Source organism: Candoia aspera, chromosome 14, assembly GCF_035149785.1.
Source record: "Candoia aspera isolate rCanAsp1 chromosome 14, rCanAsp1.hap2, whole genome shotgun sequence".
In the NCBI taxonomy this organism is placed as follows: Eukaryota; Metazoa; Chordata; class Lepidosauria; order Squamata; family Boidae; genus Candoia; species Candoia aspera.
This window is the reverse complement of record NC_086166.1, coordinates 7,222,019-7,241,968: the sequence shown is the minus strand read 5'-3', so window position 1 is coordinate 7,241,968 and position 19,950 is coordinate 7,222,019. Positions and strand designations below refer to the sequence as shown.

The 19,950-nt window shown below is 39.1% G+C and overlaps 1 protein-coding gene and 1 long non-coding RNA gene across 3 annotated transcripts in view; one reads left to right on the top strand and one right to left on the bottom strand.

The window, feature by feature from the left end:
* The window catches only part of LOC134505436 (uncharacterized), a 289,243-nt gene that overhangs the window by 140,870 nt on the left and 128,423 nt on the right, over positions 1-19,950 (bottom strand). The gene's annotated exons all lie outside the window — the stretch shown is intronic.
* LOC134505100 (acyl-coenzyme A synthetase ACSM4, mitochondrial-like) lies at positions 3,300-12,426 on the top strand. Of its 2 annotated transcripts, XM_063314629.1 has the most exons (12): positions 3,300-3,589; positions 3,822-4,032; positions 4,608-4,751; positions 5,379-5,535; positions 6,664-6,743; positions 7,314-7,437; positions 8,439-8,519; positions 8,636-8,737; positions 9,272-9,399; positions 9,986-10,085; positions 11,528-11,647; positions 12,315-12,426. In XM_063314629.1, the coding sequence occupies exons 1-12, from the start codon at positions 3,415-3,417 to the stop codon at positions 12,393-12,395; spliced, it is 1,503 nt and encodes a 500-aa protein (XP_063170699.1). In that variant the 5' UTR covers positions 3,300-3,414; the 3' UTR covers positions 12,396-12,426. The 2 variants fall into 2 exon arrangements, with proteins under 2 accessions (XP_063170699.1, XP_063170701.1); XM_063314631.1 differs by lacking the exon at positions 12,315-12,426 and having other exon boundaries at positions 9,986-10,137; positions 11,528-11,603.

The following is a 19,950-nucleotide window of genomic DNA, read 5'->3' as shown; positions in this document are numbered from 1 at the left end:
TCCCTACCCTTCAGGTTTACCACATAAAAGGTACAACATCCAAAGAAAGAGAAAGGAGGAGGGAGAAGAACAATCTGTTCTTTTCATAACTGGCTGAAATGGAAAGAGATGATACGACTGATTGCTTCACATGACAGAGAAGAACAGCAGTATCCAGCCCATCTTCTTTCTGGCACGGGTTTAATTATTCATTTTTGACACTCCTTTTTCTAATGTGAAATCTATATGCTGAATAGTTTGATTAGCTATGGCCTGTCTAATAGCCAACAGAAAATAAATGATTAATCTATTTTAACTAAGAACAAGTATTATCTTGGATACCCAAAACAGTAGCATAAACACTCAAAATGAGTGTTCTAGAAGAACTTGAAGAACCAACCTTCCTTCCTTCCTTCCTTCCTTCCTTCCTTCCTTCCTTCCCTCCTTCCTTCCCTCCTTCCTTCCTTCCTTCCTTCCTTCCTTCCTTCCTTCCTTCCTTCCTTCCCCGGCCTCTCCATGCCAAAGACAAAAGTGCCCTTTCCCCTGAAAAAGATTTTGCACTCTCATTCCAGAATGGCAAAGTCCAGCTATGGTTTCGGTTTAGACCCTTTTGGAGGAAAATCACTTTAGATCCAAACTGTTGTTAATATTCCCAAGGGGCCCACAATGGGCCAGATGTATGTTTCATCCAGGGCACCATATATGTATTTTTTGAGGCTTGTTTGAAGATGTTTACACTTGTTAAGTTATTCAACTTTGCTTTTAACTACAAGAGGTGGCAATTCTGTTAAGACTATCCTGGGTGCTCTGTTGGCATTAGGAGAACCAATGGTAATGCAGTTGAATTCATGCAAAGCTACAAAACATTGATGAGAGAAGTTCTATTTATTCGTCCAACACAGGTTGAGTTTGTTCAAGAATTGACAAAGACCGTTCTGGGGAAAATTCAATAAAACAGCAACAAGAATGGGGGAAGCTGTTGCTTCAGCTAACAAGCACAAATGAAGTACCTCTCGACAGCCCACCTTCCATAATCAATTATTATGCTAGAATTCCAAATAAAATGATTCAGAAGATTAGGCTTCCCAGATCTGGAACTTCTGAATGATTCATTCTTACTTCCTATGAACACATTTTTTTAAATTTCATGAATTTCTCCTAGCAAATTTATCTCCTGTTCAATGTCATCATCCGTGTTTTGGATTGTATTTTTAGTTAGCTTGTTTTCCCCCCCTCCCCACTGTATTGAGTTATATAGTATGCTAGTTTTAACTTTATTTTTCTTTTTTCCCCCCTGATTTTTATTGGCTTGTTTTAGTATAATCCGGTGATATTGACAATCACTGTGAGTCTTTTGACTGCAGTGGTAGAAATTGAATAAATGAACAACTTTATATGCAGCTCCTTAAGTAAATGTTTAGCTTTTTAAAAATTAAGCAACTGCTATTATGCCTACTAAACATATTGCTTGAGCAACAGCCTGAACATCTGGGTAACTTCTGTCCTGTCTGTCATCAGTCCTACCTTTTCTTTAGTGTCCTGTTTGCAAAAATTTAACTTTCTTAGTGAGGATCAGATGTACTCATGTTAGAATAAGCTGTCTTAGATGCAATGGCAGATTTCAATAAAGATTGAAGAAATCTTCTCACACCATCCAGATTATCAGTAGTATAGAAGATATGACCTTGAAGCTTCTGGATTCAGGTCATTGTTTAATTTAGTGTTCTGACCGTAGCAATTGGAAAACATGGAATGGGCAGGAGGGAAGAGAAAGGTTTGTTGAATGACCGTGGGACCCAGGGTCCCAAATGACTGAGTTATGTTGCTGAATAGGAAAATCAAGCTTCAAAGAAAGATGGTTGTCCAGTATGTGGAATCCACAGGATTATAACTCAGATATAACCCTTGGATGCAAATAAGAAAAGAATCACGATAACAAGAAATCTCTGTGCTCTTTGCCATGCTTATTTTTAGCCCAGAGTCCATAGTTTTCCCCTTTAAAATGTGGCTGGATTAGAAGGAAGAGTCAATTTTAGGATAATCTTTTACAATATTTTAGGGTAATCTTTTACAACCGTGTATTAAAGGAGAGAAGCAGTGAGCTGGCTCAAGGTATGTTTTGGACTGCACTATATCCCTCATCTATGGAAGTCCATCTCAGGGGCAACTTGCCTGGAAAGTTTTCTTCAAGGAAAGCTGACGTGCATTTTTGCACCATTTTTGTACCAGACAAATTGAAAAGGCAACCAACCTAGAAAAGAAGTTATTCTTTCACCGGTTTTGGGTTCTTCCAGCTTCTTCACCAGCACATCCTGCAGGTCAGTTACGTGCAGATGAACTTCATGTTCCCTTTTCAATTTGAACCAAACATGTTCAATTTAGTATCATTTTCCAGCCTGTTATTTAAGTCATGGTGGGTTAGTAGCCATATTGCCTCTGGGGAGGACTAGCTTCTTGAGTCAGACGTTCATTCCCAAAATTGCTCCTAGATCTTCAAGAGGGCATTGACAACATTAGCTGAAATTAATTGATTACATGACATCAAGTCGTTGTCGGCTCTTAGCGACCACACAGATAGATTTTCTCCAGGATGGTCTGTCCCTAACCTGGTCCTTCAGCGATTCCAACAGTGCACTCATTTCGCTGAAAGGGTGATTATAAACATTGCCGCAAGAAATACATGTGAAGAACTTTGATTTCCCCCCTGATTTATATACTCAACTATAAATATACTACTTATTTATTATCTTGCCATTTTTAATCCCCTTCTTTCCTGTAGATTAAGTCTCTAGAGGCTAATATTTATTAACACCACTGCATGTTTTTTTCTTTTTTCCCAGCCATGAAAATTTTGCTTTCTTTCTTCAAGATATGGAAACAAATCCCTAGATCATTTCACAGGTACTCCAGGCATCTCAGCTCTCCCATATCTGCACAGTACGAAGCTGTAAGCCAGGGACAGCAGCCACTACCAGATTATTTCAATTTTGCAAGTGATGTATTGGATAAATGGTCACAAATGGAAAAGGTGAAGTGTTTTTCTTTTAAATAAGGACTCTGTCTGTCTTTGTTTCTGAAGTATTGCCATCACTCTGAATGGGCTTTGTGACCCCAACACTTAATCCTATCCTTTCGCTCTGTGATGGCACTTGATACTGCTATCCCACCTATGTGATTTCTGGGTGAGTTAGGACCAAGTAGCAGCCACTAGGAATCACATCCCCATTTGAAAAAGGGAAAGGGAGTGTTGCAAGAACCAAGCTAGCAGACCAGAGTCGGGTGCAAAACGATGCATGAGTCTGACATGATGTGCTCACACAGAAAAATTTAACTTGCCCCCATTATAACCAAGTTCCAAGAGAAAAACAAATACTCTGTTTCGTTGGATTCATTTTGTAGGATGGAAAAAGATCATCCAACCCAGCCCTGTGGTGGATGAATGGAAGAGGAGGTGAGATCAGATGGAGCTTTGAAGAGTTGGGATTCCAATCCAGGAAAGTGGCCAATATACTCACAGGCCGATGTGGGCTATGCAAAGGCGACAGAATCCTGCTCATTCTACCCCGGATTCCAGAATGGTGGCTGGTGGCCACTGCTTGCATTAGGACAGGTCAATAAAAAAAATAACTTTACAATCAGCAGAGTAGGATGGAAAATGACCCAAGGAAGTAGCTGTGGTCAGACCAGCTCTTAAAGCCAGCTTTCAGTTCTTGATCTGGCCAGGCTTCCCACCTGCTTCAGGAGTACTTCCGAAACAAAACAAAAGTTGTAGAACTTCTAAAACAAGCATAGGCTCACCTCTATCTAGAAAAAGACAACAACCAATATTATCAAACTTGCAGGAATTGTCATCATCCCTACAACATCTCAATTAACTGCTAAGGACATAGAGTACAGACTCCAAGCTTCGGGAGCCAAATGTCTCATCACTACAGATGCCTTAGCACCTGCAGTGGATTCCATTGCCCCAAACTGTAACTCCCTGAGAACCAAACTGCTGGTATCTTCTGAAGGCAAGCGAGAAGGATGGCTGAACTTTGGTGAACTGCTCAGGTGAGTGCCTTGGATGGTTTATTTTCCCATGATGCACAGTTGCGAATTCATGAGGCATACCATTCCTCATGCAGCAATCTTTCCTTGTGGTGGGACATGAAAGAAACTCACCTTGAGGGTAGTTTGACTTCAGCATCACCGACTAAAAATTGTTCCCAAGCTTGATTCAGGATGCTGAGTTTAAGGTCAAACTAGATTCACACTGGAGTATATCAAGAACCACATTCTCAAATGGAAATATTTTATTTCTTTATTTCTTTCTTTATTTTTCATCCCGCCTTTCTTATTATACTGAAGATGGAAGGAAGAAGCCAAAATCGGAACCCCTGTTTTCCATGCAGAAAGTTCAAGGTTCATTTCACAGTGACTCCAAATAAGGATCAGGAAGCCTAAGCTGGAAGAGGTCATCTGTCTAAAAACAAAGAGTTTCTTCAAGCCAGAATATAAATAGGGGGATGGATGAATAAATACTGTGACTTGATATTAAACAATAGTAATATGGGGCCTGAACTTGACTGCTTCAATAATCTGTGTTTCTCACTTTTTCAATTGGTCGGATATTGTTTATTGCACAGAGAAGCTCCTGCCAACCACACTTGTGTGAAAACAAAGATGCATGATCCCATGATGATTTATTTCACCAGTGGAACCACAGGGGCTCCCAAGATGGTTGAACACACTCAAGGAAGTCTCGGGTTCAGACCCATCATTGGCAAAAGGTATCAAAGACATCCCCTCAAAATACGAGTGAAAATTCATAATAGTGAATTCATTGTTAGATATGCTGGATATTAACATTAATAGGCAAATATCAGTATATTGTTATTCTTTATAATTAAGTGATACTGTTATGTTCAGAGGCTGTATGTTACCTGACTTATGACTGCTTAAGAAACAAATGTTAAAATGTTGGCTTTAGATGTAAGGATATGAAATCTAATGGGCAAACATGGGCTGATCACTCACCTTCAACCTAACCTAGCATACAAGGTTATTGGGATGATTAAGGTGGGGAAGCAAGGAACCACTGAGCTCTTTGAAAGACAATCTAGAGAAAAATATAACAGAAGTAAAAAAATGCAAGTCGCTAAGACACCAACCGTCGATATCCTTGAATACAACTTGTCGATCATTGAGTCAAACTCATCACGTTGAATGTCTGTCAACTGTTTAGTTGACTTTGATGCCAAATGTGTCTTCATTGAGTATAATTGATCAATCACTTCCATTCCATCAATTTCATCAGTCACTTCCATTCCATCAATTCCATTTGGGGTAATTTTCCATGATTGGCTTTGTGGACCATCAAATTGCTCATCACGATTTAATGTTCTTTGTTTTATCAGATATTGGCTGGATGCAACCCCTTCAGATATTGTATGGAACACAGCAGACACTGGCTGGGTGATGGCTGTCCTGGGTTCGTTTTTTGACCCATGGGTTTTTGGATCATGTGTCTTCATCCATCGCCTATCACAGTTAGATACAACAACCATCCTAAGTGTAAGATGACATTTCTTGGGCAGATTTGCTCATGCTTATTTATTTTTTGACAGAACCTATATGGCCGCCTATCTCATAAAATGATCCTAGGTGGCTCACAACAAATAGTTGGAGATCATTTATCATGTGACCCAATAAATGGCTGGGTTTAAATGAAGTGTGGATAAGAAATAACTAAAGAAAGTAGACTCAGCCTATGCCCAGATGCTGCTCATAGACAAACTGCCTTCTGATACAGCACACCTGGTCAGGTTTTGTGCAGTAGCACAGAGGATCCGCCAGACCCTGATGGGCCAATTTTCCACTAGCTAAACACATTTTATGGCACTATAATGCATTTAAATTTTAGATGTTGTCACTTCTTTGTAATTTTAGATTATATCTGTATCATTTTAGTGTCTATTTTATAATTTAAATATAGACTGCACCCTGGACCTCAGTCATAGATGTTAGTTAGGTTGTTTTATAAATGTGTTTTAACTTTGTCTTAAATTTTATTTCCTTTATAATCTACTAAGATTATATATATATATATATATATATATATATATATATATATATATATATATTCATTAAGCACTCTGCTTTTACTGGTTTATGACTGTAACAAATAAAAATTGAACTAAGGAAAGTAGATTCACTCTAACCCAGCTCAGTTCTTGATGAGCTGCTTGATAGACCCATGTAATTTTACTTAGATGGTAGACTACCAGTGAATTCCAGAATGGTAGGACAGACTAGGGAGTTAAAAAATAATAATAAAAGAAGACAATGGCAAGCTGTACTGTACCATGCCAAGAAAACCGCCCAGAGTCCCCTTTTGGGGGAGATGGGTGGTGATAGGAATTTAAAAATAAATAAATAAATAAATACAATGGAAAAAGGAGTCAAGCTACATTCATGAGTGTCTTCCTTTACCTCCCCAACAGAGAGGGATGTACGGATATATCTTCCAGTAGGATTAGATGAAGAACCTTCAACCTAACCTATCGTTTCTATGCATCAGCTCATTTGCGTCAGAGCCCAACACAGCTTAAAGCTGACTTTATCAACCATTGGGTTAGCTCAATGTGTAATGCATGTGCCACCTTTGCTTGGCTTCTTTTTATACTCTTGTTTTCTTTTCAGACTCTTTCCCAATTTCCAGTCACCATTTTTGTGAGTGCTCCAACCTTGTTTCGCCTGCTTGTGAAGGAAGATCTCACCAGGTATGCTGAGAAGCAGCTTTAAAAAAATAAATCTTTTTGTGAAGATTTACCTCTTTTCAGAACCCATTCTGAAGCTTGTAATTCTAACCTGCTCCTGAGGTTCTCAGAAAGGTAAAGCTTAGGTTATATTTTGTGTTAAGCTGTAGGTGGATTTTCTTGGTTTTGGCTCAGTGTGTTCTGCAAACCCAGTTATGGTTGCTTGTAAACCATGTTTTCTAGTTGAGCTTGAGGTAGAAACACAGTTGGTTGCGATTTATTTAATAAACAAGAATAAAACATCTATGGCTTAACACAAAGTGAGCTTGGCTTAACACTCCAACTAGGGTTCAGAGAAGTTCAGTAAGAAGATGGAGATTTGAAGGTTCTGGGTTGAAGCTCCCACCAAGAGTGATTTTTTTTGTTGCCCATTGGTGCAGATGTCTCCTCCTTATCCTTGTTAATGTTTCCTAAAATGAGCCTCATTCTCAATAATAGTTTTAGCAGAAGTCTTTTGATGCTTTGTTTATAACCTGCCCCAAAATATTACGTCCACCTTCTGAAAAATCTCTTCTTTTGTGTATCCTCATTAAGTTACAAGTTCATGAGCCTGCAGTACTGTATGAGTGGAGGAGAACTATTAAATTCTGAAGTGATGGAACAGTGGAAAAACAAGACAGGACTGAACATCTATGAAATTTATGGACAGACAGAAGCAGTAAGTTCTATTTAATTTATCATGACATTCTCGCAATTATTTTAAAGCACTGTAAAACTCCCAGATATGTCTAGAGCGGTGTTCCTCAACCTCAGCAACTTTAAGATGTGTGGACTTCAACTCCCAGAATTCCCCAGCCAGCATTCTGGGAGTTGAAGTCCATAAATCTTAAAGTTGCTGAGGTTGAGAAACACTGGTCTAAAGGATGGAATACTGGTTTACTGACAGAAGGGAAAAGAAGAAAATTTACATTTGACATAACTACAGGTAGTCCTCACTTAATGACCACAACTGAGACCAGAATTTTGGTTGCTAAGTGAAGCAATCATTAAACCTTTTTTGAGGTGGTCGTTAAGCGAGTCACACGGTTCCCCATTGATTTTGTTTGCCAGAAACCAGCTGGAAAGGTTGAAAATGGCAATCATGTGACCACAGGATGCTGTGACAGTCATAAATGTGAAGCGGTTGCTGAGGGCCCAAATCATGATAATCTGATTGTGGGGACACTGCAATGGTTATAAGTGTGAGGACCCGTCATAAGTTGTTTTCTTCAGCACTGTTGTAAGTCCAAACCATCACTAAACAAATGGTTGTTAAGCGAGGACTGCCTGTATAGTAGTTTGGTGTATTTTGGCTTCCGATGTTTCAAATACTTCCTATTCAGAAGATATTTTATGTTTTGGGGCACAAACTATAGGCACTACTGAGAAAAAAATAGTCGAGGTAATTAGGGATCCAATTTTAATTGATTTAAAATGATTTATTTGACCAAAATATGTGTCACAATTAAACTCGCGAGAATAAGGATGTTGGCAGGGAGGGCAGTCCTTCCTCTACATAGTTCTTGATGAGTAAGCTTATTGAAATCAGTAAGACGTCTCTGTGAATATGTGTTGACCAGGTTGTATGTGCTCCCAAAACCATGGAGAAAATGAGGGTGCCATGTATACACCTACGTGTGTGTGTGTGTGTTTCTTATAAAGTAATCTTCTTTTTTACAGGGCATAATTTGTGCAGTGTCAAAAAAAATGAAAATTAAGCCTGGCTCGATGGGAAAGGCTGCTATTCCTTATGATGTCCAGGTTGGCACTTTCAATCTTCTCCTGCGTACTAGTTTTCAAATTGAATACGTCCAGCACACCAAAATGGATTATATCAAAGCGAAGGCCAGTGGCTGAGTGGCTTATTTCTTTTCTAGATTGTAGACCAAGACGTAAATATTTTATCTCCTGGGAAAGAAGGTGAAATAGCCATCAGAGTGAAGCCCGAAAGACCACTTGGTCTGTTCACTCAGTACATTGTAAGTAAACCATCTTGGGGCCTTGGAGAATCCCTGTAACCCTCTAAGGCTTGGGAAGATCCCGCATGTAATGGAAATTGGTGAATCTGTCGCAATCTTCCTTAATTTTGCTCAAGGTTTTTAGAGTTCTTTTTAGCTCTCCCTGCAAATATCTATCTATCTATCTATCTATCTATCTATCTATCTATCTATCTCTCTATCATCTCTCATCTATCTATATCTATCATCTATCATTATATCTATCTATATCTATCTATATCTATCATCTATCATTATATCTATCTATATCTATCTATATCATCTATTTATCTATCTATCTATCTATCTATATCTATCTATCTATCTATCTATCTATCATCTCTCTCTCTCTCAGATATGCCTCGAAAGTAATTTAGATTGTATCCTGTCCTTTTCTTTGTATGGGAGATGAATCTTTTCTGACACATCACCGTGGTCAGTGAAACTCTCTCTGTGCACCACAGTTGGAATGGTAGGTACATGGCTAATTGCATATTTCTAAAATGTTCTCCTTAGGATGCTCCCCAAAAAATGGCCATGACAGAACGAGGGGACTTTTTTCTCACTGGAGACAGAGGAGTGATGGACGAAGATGGATACTTTTGGTTTATAGGACGAGCTGACGATATCATCAACTCTTCTGGGTCTGTTTCCTTTCTGTGGTTGTTGATAGCTTCACCCACCAGAGTTCAGAGAGCAGCTGACCATTTTGCAAGAACAGAGTGATAAGACAAACATCAAAACATCACCTACTAATCAAAGCTCTCTTTTAAAAAAAACAGCTAAACCTGGGTCCCATTCAGCACCATGATCAACTGGTGAGGTCTACCCAGATTTTCCTTCCATTTTTTCTTTCTCATGGAGTTTCCATTGAGATCAAACCCTGAATTAGAACACGGACAGGTGATCTGAGTTGAGATGGAAAGTCGGGATAGACTTGCAGGTTATTAGTTCACACCAGTGGTCTCCCACCCCAGTAAATTGAGTTTGTGAGAAAGTGCAACAACTTGCTTAGCAGGATAGGAAATACTTCTGCGGGCTTGTGACTTTTCTGGGTTGATCTACAAGGCAGTACTGGTGTGCTGACTGAAGAGTCACCAGATACTTTATGTTCCAGAATTGGGCATCCTCTTTCATCTCCCCAGTAAAACCAATCTAGATTTTAGGACCATTTGCCTCCTAGTTTATAAATTTCCCCAGCATTGATTGCTTTGCGTTCCCTTTGCCTAGGTATCGTATTGGACCATTTGAAGTAGAAAGTGTGCTCTTGAAGCATCCAGCTGTAACAGAAGTTGCTGCTGTCAGCAGCCCAGATCCAATCAGAGGAGAGGTAATAAGAGCCATCCCAGCAATAATCTATACACACTAAAAATAGGTAGAAGGTGGGTTGGAATTGTCATTCATTCATTCATTCATTCATTCAATTTATACACCACCAAATATGGGAGGGACTCCCAGTATTTACAGTTAGATTGATTGAAAACTCCATGTAGAATCTACAGATAGATTAATGACTAAATCCTCCATGGCAAATGGTAAACAATGGTTAAACATCCACACTATTCACAGCATAATCAGTAACAAATTAATATCAATCCAGATGATGATTATGATGATGTACACAGAGCAGATCAGAACCTAAGTGACAAATAATGGAAAACAATAGAAAGATGACAACCTAGATGATATGTATTAGATTTGCAAAAGTTTCCACTATGTAGGGTTAGCATTATCAGCAGGGATTTTCAACAGGGGAACATAGTTCTAAATGAATAATTGTTTGAAAGAAACAACAGAGATACAGAGATACATTTGAAACCCCTTTATCCTTATTTCTGCTATTGCAGACAAATATCTTGGTTCAAAATGTGCTCCAAAGAATGTTTCCCCTTCATTTTAGCACTTGGCTCTTCTGCTAAAGTTGCATAGATACTTCAGATGTTTGAATAATGTATTGATTAAACCAGCTAAAATGATGCCAAAGAGTAGGCAAGCTTTGGAGTTCCTTGGAATTCTTCGTTGGGCAAAATGGGGGGAAAGCAAGCAAAAAAAAAAAAGTTAACATTAGCCTAGATTTGCATTTCAAATTCAGCCTTTTAAAAATGTATTTGTTCATTTATTCATTAGATTTACATTCTTCCTTTCCCCCAGAAGCTCAAGGTGGCAAATACAACATTCTTTCATCCTATTTTGTCCCCCAAACCACCCTTCGTGATGGGCAAGGCTGAAAGAGAATGAGAGATCCAAAATCATCCAGTGAATTTTCATGGTTGAAGTTGGACTTGAACCTAAGTGTCACTGCTCCTGGTCCAACCCCTTAAACACTGCACCACTCTGGCTCCCAGTCCTGATGGAGGTTATAATACTGAACACATTTGTAGGATCCACTGTAACTGGAAAGTTTGTCCCTCCGTGCTAGGAGAAATCTGACACTGATGACTTCCATCTATTTTAGTAATTAAAAAATAAACTGAATGAAATAAACTGAATAAACTTGATGGAGCTAGATTCTATATCATGTGCTCAGGATTGCCCTGTAAGGGTGGTTTGAGGTGAAATCATGTACCTTTCAACCTTCCAGCTTTTGAAGAAAGATGGACTAAATAGAAATCAGTGCCTACAATGACCTCGTCTTCATTACATTCTTCTAGAGATGCCCTCTAGAATTTAGTTTTGGAGACCTTTAGAAAGTTTCAGGAGTGATAGGAAACTTAAAAAAAATCAATCTTATTGTTTTGGTGGACATGGGCATTTTCCATCTCTGCTTTTTAGGTAGTAAAGGTGTTTGTGGTGTTGTCTATGGGCTATTCAACACAAGACAAGGAGAAATTAACTTTGGAGCTACAGGAACATGTGAAAAAAATGACTGCGCCATACAAATACCCAAGAAAGGCAAGTATCTATTCCTCTCTTGGAAGTATGCTGAGAGGCAACTGAAGACATGGGTATCCACTTGGGCATCCTTATTTATAAAATCACACCCAAATGCAATACACCCAAATGCAGCAGAATGAAATGTCAAGAGTTGGATCTTCTAAATGATTGTCCTGCCAGTGACCATTCCAAAATTCAGTGAAAAGATGTCACTTCTTGGGAAACCTGGTCACCTTATATATTTTCTGGTTTGATGGCTGCTTCAGAAAACAAATTATCCAGTTCTTAGCAATAGGGAGTGTTGGCCCTTGCCTCCTCTCAGCAACCAAATCTGGGTGTCTGGGGAAAAAAGGAATACCCTTCTTTTTTTCCCCATTTTTTAAATTTATTATTAATTTTTCAAGGTACAATTAAGACGCATAATGCAGAATATAAGACCGACAGAATACAAGTCTAAAAAAGAAACAGGAAAAGCTAAAAAGGTGCGAATACCCTTCTTGTAGCAATGCTAGCTAGAAATCTTGGCATTGATGCCCCAACACATTTAGTGGGCACTGAATTGGAAATGGATTCTAGGGAAATGGATTCTAGGGTATCTTATTAGTAAACAAGGTTGCAAAGATAGTCTCGTAACTGATCAAAGATCCTCATGTCCCCTTCTTTTGCACTTTTCTGTCTTTGATAGGTTGAATTTGTCCAGCAGCTGCCAAAAACCAATACAGGGAAGATCCGACGGAATGAATTAAGAGACCAAGAATGGGGCTGAGTTTAAATCTATAGAAAGTTTGCTTTATCTCTTCAGATTCAAATCCTGTAACTGTTGAGGTGACCTGTTCTTTGGTTGGCTTTGAGTATTCCTGCTGAAACCTACTGATGCCATATATTAAAAGCAGTCTTCCTTGAAACCACTAGCAAGACGTTGTGGATGCCAGAATGAAAGACAAATCTAGAGGGCAAGTGGGGTGGGGTGGGGTGGGGTGGGGTGGTTGAAGTGCTGGACTTTTTGTCTGGGGAGAACCAGCTTCAGATCACCTTCAGTCCTAGAAATTCACTGGGTTCCTCCTTCTCAGCCCAGAAACTCTTGCAAGGTTGTTGTGGAGATAAAATAAAGGAGATCCCTGGGCAAGTTCTGTTATTGATGCTTCCTGCTGACTAACATTCAGGGTTAATAAATCAGAAGGAATTTGGTAACATCTTTTTGTGAGCTGCAGCTTAGGCCTTTGAATAGAATTTCTTAGCTGGAAAAGGTGCTACCAGATTCCTCCTGATTTTTAACCACCATAGACTAACATGGTTGTCCTACAATTTCATGGTTAATGTAATCTTGCTTAACTTTGAATGACAGTAAATGGGAATATCATGGGTGCCAAGTGAACTTGCTGTCTTATGGCCTGAAACCACCAAGACATTTATAACTTCATTCGCAAGCCTCCATTTTTGATACCTGAACTGAACCTTTCTATTCTGTGGCTAAATGTTCTACCTTTTTACTAATGAGGCCAACTGATTGGAAATCATGCTAGGTGATTATGCACTAATACTTGACTCACAAATGATTAAACCATCAGTCCTGATGTTTAGACACCAACTGTTCCCAACATGAACAAGGCAGGGTTAATAATCGTGATGTAGGCAGGTTCATGAAAAGAGAACATGAGGTCAAAGGAATGTGGACTCACATGGTTAAGGCTGTGTTAACAGCCTTCTGCCAGTTAAGTATTAAAAAAGGTTAGCTCGTCCCAATCAACAGTCCAAATGCAGGAACTTCTAATCAGGTTCAGCCTTGTGTTGTGCTGGACAGCTGAATGTCTGCCTCATCTAAGAGAAAAATAAAATTCAATGCCGTCAGCGATGCCTCTTAAAGCCTCTTTCCAGACTGCTCTTAATATGACAGAGCAATTAACTCAACATGCAAGTCTAGAGACTAATTTGCAGCTGATACAGTTGCTGTCTAATTCTGCATTCTGGCAGTGACAGATAATAGCATACCTTTCTTGCTAAATCTCTCCTTTGAGGATCTTTCCAAACTTTGCCACTAATAGTAATTTTTCATAAGTTGGAGGAGTAAATTAATCATTAGTCATGGTATAGTGGTCACTACGAGTTGAAGACTGAGCAGATGCATTCATATAGGCTAACCATGATTACTCTGATTTTTTGAGGTCATTAATTACATAGTGTAAGAAAATCAGAAGCACCCTTGCATCACCCAGGGCTATGGGCTGATGAGCCTATTCTCAATAATTCTAATAAGATTCCATATGGTTGGGTATAAGGAGTATATCTCTGCCAAGCATTTTGGGTGATATTTCTGAGATATTCTCCACTCTTCATGGGGGGTCAAGGGATGGATACACTTCAGGAAGGGGTTGTGATAGAATTCACAGAGCCTGGGAACAAATCTAGCTATTTCCAGAATATTGCAGAACAAGAACAGATGGATATTTTTGTGGTAACACGTTATTAGCACCTTCCCCATTAAACCAAGAGACAGTTAGAAAGAAGATCAAAGATCAAAAATATCACTGAAAAATGAGTCCCAAGGCACATATAACCAGTTTTCAAGATTTTTCAACCTAGTCTCTTTTTCCTTGCAATTAACTTGCCTGCATAGATTTTGTGAGAATCGTGTTTCCTTGCTTGTGAGTTGCTATTAGGAGCTTGACATTTCTATTTCTATTTCTATTGTCTTTCCTAACTTAACCTCTATATATGGTCCCTGTATCCTTGCAACAAACAGAATAGCACCCTAGTCAGACTAAATTAACTAATCATTATCCTCATACTCAGGGAAATTTCTCCCAGTATTTCCTTTGTTTGCCACCTGAGCAATTGAGTAAAGATACAAATAAGTTAAAGGAGTGTGACAGGCATATAAAATAAGATCCAAAAACTCCAATTACAGGTAGTCCTCACTTAACAACCATTCATTTAGCGATGATTCAGACTTATGACAGTGCTGAAAAAACCAACTTATGACTAGTCCTCACACTCACCTGTATAGAGTTTTTTGTTTCTAATAATTTTATTAAAGATTATATTATACAAGTAAAACTTATGCAACTAAAAAATAGAGAAATACATTTTAAAAACTTAAAATAAAAAAGTGCAGAAAAAGGAAAGAATAGAAAGAAAAAAAAGAAAAATAGAAAAAAACTTCCCCCTTCATCCTCAGCAAGTATAATCAACATTAACAACTTATCACTATCTCTTAAAATATAACCAAACATCCAATTATAGAGTTCTTTTTACAGATTATGTCTGATTAAAGAGGTTATTTCACAACAAAAAACCTATGCAAGTAGAGGCGTCTAAGGAGGTGAGGTCAAAAAAGTCAAGATGGTGGTCTCACACATGTGATTGAAGTCCCAGACTGCTGTTGCCATCATATATAAAGAAGGTGGAGCTTTAATCACATGGTCACAACTACTAAACTTTTTTTAACCCCCTGCAAGACCCCTGCCTGCCATTCAACTGCCTTTGAAAACGTTTGATCCTACGATATTTCAGCCTTGGAGAGAAGAAAACCAAGACTGTCCACCTTGATTTAAAGCATTTATTTCATACCCTACCATTTTTAAATCAAGCCCTGCCCACTTTTCCTTTTTGGCTTCACCACATTTTTCTGGCCACATTCCTGGATTCTCCAAAGTAGGTGCCCATATCTTGGCCCATCCCTACCTAAGGTAACTGAGTTTAGGAGGTATTATTTAACAAATACAGTTAGCACAATGGCATGGTCCAATGAGATCCAAAGTACAAGAACTGCAAAACACAGTTGCAATATGAGGGTCCCCTTTCACTGCCTTCGGGCTCCCTGCCAATGCTATCTGGTTATATAATCTTTGAGTCTGGATTGAATGAATTTAAAGGGACCTTTTACCTCTTAGACTGGGCCTAGTGTATTAGCTTACTTATTTTGAAATGTGATGAATCAGCTCTGCACCTTTTAGAACAGCCTGGTTTCTTGTTCCACTGCATAAACAGTTGGCCCCAAAATGTTCGTGACTCCTTAGCTTAAGACTCATCTTAGGCTATTACTATGCTAAGCATCGAATATCTATGGGATTCAAAGGGTACACTTGGAAAACATGTCACAAAAAGAAAGGTGATGTGGATTTGACCTTAGTTTCTTCTCACTGCATCCTAAGTCAATTTTAGTTACAGGTAGTCCTCACTTAATGACCACAATTGGGACCAGCATTTTGGTTGCTAAGCAAAATGGTCAGTTAATGACCATTAAGTGAATCCGACCCAATTCTACAACCTTTTTTGTGGCATCTGTTAAGTGAATCACTGCGGCCATTAAGCTAACCAAATGGTCATTAAGCGAGTCATGAGGTTCCCCATTGATTTTGCTTGCCAGAAGCTGGCTGGGAAAGTCAAAAATGGCAAGCACGTGACCGCAGGATGCTGCGACAGTCGTAAATGCGAAGTGGCTGCCAAGCACCCAAATCATGATCATGTAACCGTGGGGATGTTGCGATGGTTGTAAGTGCAAGGACAGGTCGCAAGTCGGTTTTTTCAGCACTGTTGCAAGTCTGAACCATCACTAACTGAATGGTTGTTAAGTGAGAACTACCTGTAAAGTTTATTTCAGTTGTAGACCACCAGCATGAAATGCAGATGTCCAAAACTGTGTATATACTCCTTAACTTGGGTGTCTTCATTTCATGATCATGGTCTACAATTGTAATAAACTAACTAAAATTGTATATAAAGAAGTTAAAATCTAAATTCATTTACAGTAAAACTTGTAAATGAATGCTAAGCATCCACCAGATCAAGGGATGCAAGTGGTGGCTGGGTGGCTACAAGCCCTGGTTGAGATTGGTCACATCATCGAAATGCATGGCCATTTGGCACGCTAGCTGCTTTTCGAGCTGTTTTTGTAATGCTTTGGGATGTGCTGTCAATGGCACGACTCTTAGGGTTGAGTGGTTGATGTCAACTACTCGTCAAAGTATACCCAAAAAATGGAGAGTGGCATCAGAGTCGAGTCCCTCACACAGGCAAAAAATGACCAGCAGGCACATGGTCAGGAGATAGTCCAAGACCAGAGCGGCAAGGCTAACTGGAGATCACTGACACAGAATATGTCAAGGCAAGGTGCCTCTTCCATTTGCATCCATGTTGTGGTGAGACAGATAACCTTGCTTGAGGAGCAGAGCAGCTAAACCAATTGTATGGCTGAGCTTAAGATACAGGGAGATACTTGCTCAAATAAGGGTCACTGGGCTCCCTTGCCCTGGGGCAAGGAGGCTATATGGACATGCCCTATCCCTTCTAAGGTCTAATTCAGTTCAGTTCTTTCAAACTGATTGATAGCCAATAGTGTTAAGGAGTCAAGAGATCTCAGGTTAAGGATCCATTTGGACCAGGATCTAAGGGGGCATGGCCTCATTCAGCCATAAGAGGAGGTAGCCCAAATTCCAGGTGTAGCAAAGTGTTAGATACACATTGAGGTGCTCTGTGTATAGATCTTAAAAATTGGAGTAGATCCTCTGACAATATATTATTTGCCAAGAGACTTGATTGATTGATTGATTGATTGATTGATTGACTGAGTGCCATTGAGTCATTTTTGATTCTTAGTGACCACACAGATAGATTTCCTCCATGATGATCTGTCCCCAACCTGGTCCTTCAGGTCTTCCAATGGTGGACTCATCACCACTGTAACTGAGTCCCTCCACCTTGCTGGTGGCCATCCTATTCTTCTCTTTCCTTCCACCTTTCCCAGCATAGGGCCTTCTCAAGAGAGATGTGTCTTCATGTAATACTCTTTGTATCTTGCCAAAGTTCAAATGACTTTTTGGATTATCATTTTAATGGGTTTACCTTTGTGGGATTGAATGGAAAATGCTCCATCCATCTCATCATTTCAAATATTGAACCATACTTGGAGATGACAGTAGGAAGATTGGGGGGTGGAGAATAAAAATCTTGACAGTGTTTGATTGACACAGCCCTTCTTCTAGACTTCCTTTATCTTGTCAATCATTCACAATCAGCTTAGAAAAGGAAGGAGGGGAAAGGGTTTTGCATTGTGTTGATTAATTTTTAAAAAAAGAAAAAGAAACTTTTCAAGTGAGTGAAATAGTCTAAGATTAACATTCAGTTACAGTTCAGGAAAATGTAACCACCTTTCACTTTCACAATATGATGTTCTGATTCAAAGTTAAACATTAATAATAATTTATCCTTTGAGTATTAAAACATCCAGTTTTCTCATGTGCATTTCCTTGGGGAACTTGCTTTCTAATGAGGAGGCCTTGAAAATCATCCTCACAGGTATTTGTTCTATTTTTTTAAAAAAATTGTAGTCTGAAAACATTTGCAAACCCCAGACTGGGAAGTTTTTTTTAAGTGAACATCTAAGAGAATAATTTGGATTTGGTCTAGATGCGTGTGTGTACAGTGAAAGTATGAAGTAATCCGTTCAAATATACATAGAACTTCATGTCTTGTTGAAAATGGTCATAAAAGGAAGGAGACTGAAATTAATTGTGGCTTTATGGGTACTTTTCCCAGGTATTTTGAGAAGAGATTGAATTTATAATTTTTGCTGGTTCCCAGAAGATATAAATTAAACTATACTTAAAGAAAATTATATTCCTTAGAGAAAGGTCTCTAACATTAATTTTGGGATGGATGGATTGATTGATTAAGTGCAATCAAGTTGCTGTCAATGCCTAGCTACCACATAGACAGATTCTCTCCTTGATGATCTGTCCTTAACCTGGTCTTTCAAGTCTTCCAATGGTAAACTCATCCCCACTGAAACTGAGTCCACCCCCCCTTGCTGCTGGTCATCGTCTTCTTCTCTTTCCTTCCACCTTTACCAGCATTAGAGCCTTCTCCAGAGAGCTGAATCTTCACATAATGTGTCCAAAGTAGGATAATTTGAGCCTGCTCATCTGTGCCTCATGTGAGGACTCTGGGTTGATTTGTTTGATGATCCATTTGTATGTCTTATTGGCTGTCCATGGTATTCTCAGGAGTCTTCTCCAATACCAAAGTTCAAAAACATAAATACTTTTCCTATCCTGCTTCTTCAAAATCCTTTTGCTTCTATAGAGTATCACAGGGCATATTGTCACTAAAGTGGTCATCTTCCTCCAGCATCTTTCTATATGGCTGCTGCCCCATATGGTATTCTCAGGTATTCTCTGCTTGCATTAGCTGGGCAGCTGGGATGAACTTCATCCTTGGGTGTCCCTGCTGGGAGTATACAGGTTGTCCTCAACTTATGACCATCCATTTAGTGATAATTGGGAGTTATGACAGCGCTGAAAAAACTGACTAGCCACCATTTCTCGCATTTAAGACCGTCACAACTTCCCTGCAGTCATGTGATCACAATTCAGATGCTTGGCAACCGTCACACATTTACAAAGGTTGCAGCTTCCGGCAGTCACATGACTGCCATTTTCAACCTTCCCAGCCAGCTTCCAATAAGCAAAACCAATAGGAAACCACATGATTCACTTAACGACCATGTTATTTGCTTAACGGCCACTGCAAAAGTGGTCATAAAATCAGATCCAGATTCATTTAATGACTGCATCACTTAGCAACTAAATTCCAGTCTCCTACCTGTATACTTTTGGCATACACTCTCTAAGTTCTTTGCTCCTCCCTCCTAGAAACACCCTTACGCCATGATGAGCAAGCACAGAAGGATTTGGGGGGGACTCTAACATTATACTTGGAGGCAAATAAATCTTCCAGTTTATTTGTTGGCTTAGAAGTAATAATACAATTAGAATGAGAACAACAAAAATTGCATATGAGCATTCCCCTAATTCTGACTTATTCAGTTCCCTGTAATTATCTTTTGGGGGGGGGTTGTAGCAAGTAAGATGGTTTATGTTAGGATTGGCTTATTTTATTTCATTTTACATGTTTTTACATGGACCTTTTATCGTTTTGTATTGATGTATGTTGGAAACTACCAAGAATCTCTTCATCTGTAGCGGGGATCAACCCAATCAATCAATGAGCGAATAGGTTTACCATTTGGACATCAGTTCCTAGTTCTTCTCTGGGCTAAATTTCTTGCTGGAAATGTCTTATTTTTGCTTTCCATGTTGGAACAAGAAAAACAGCTAATTTAAAATGCTGTCTTTTGGAACTCACACCCAACTTCTGCTGCCAGCTGTTCTGATGGCTGTCCAAAATTCCAGATGTGCCTGTAGGACTAAAATGGATGGGAACATTTATAGCGCTGTCTGACATGCTAGATTAAGCTACTTTTACAAGTATGTTTAGGGACTAGCTACGAACAGACTGAGGTTCATATGATAGCTACGCTTCAG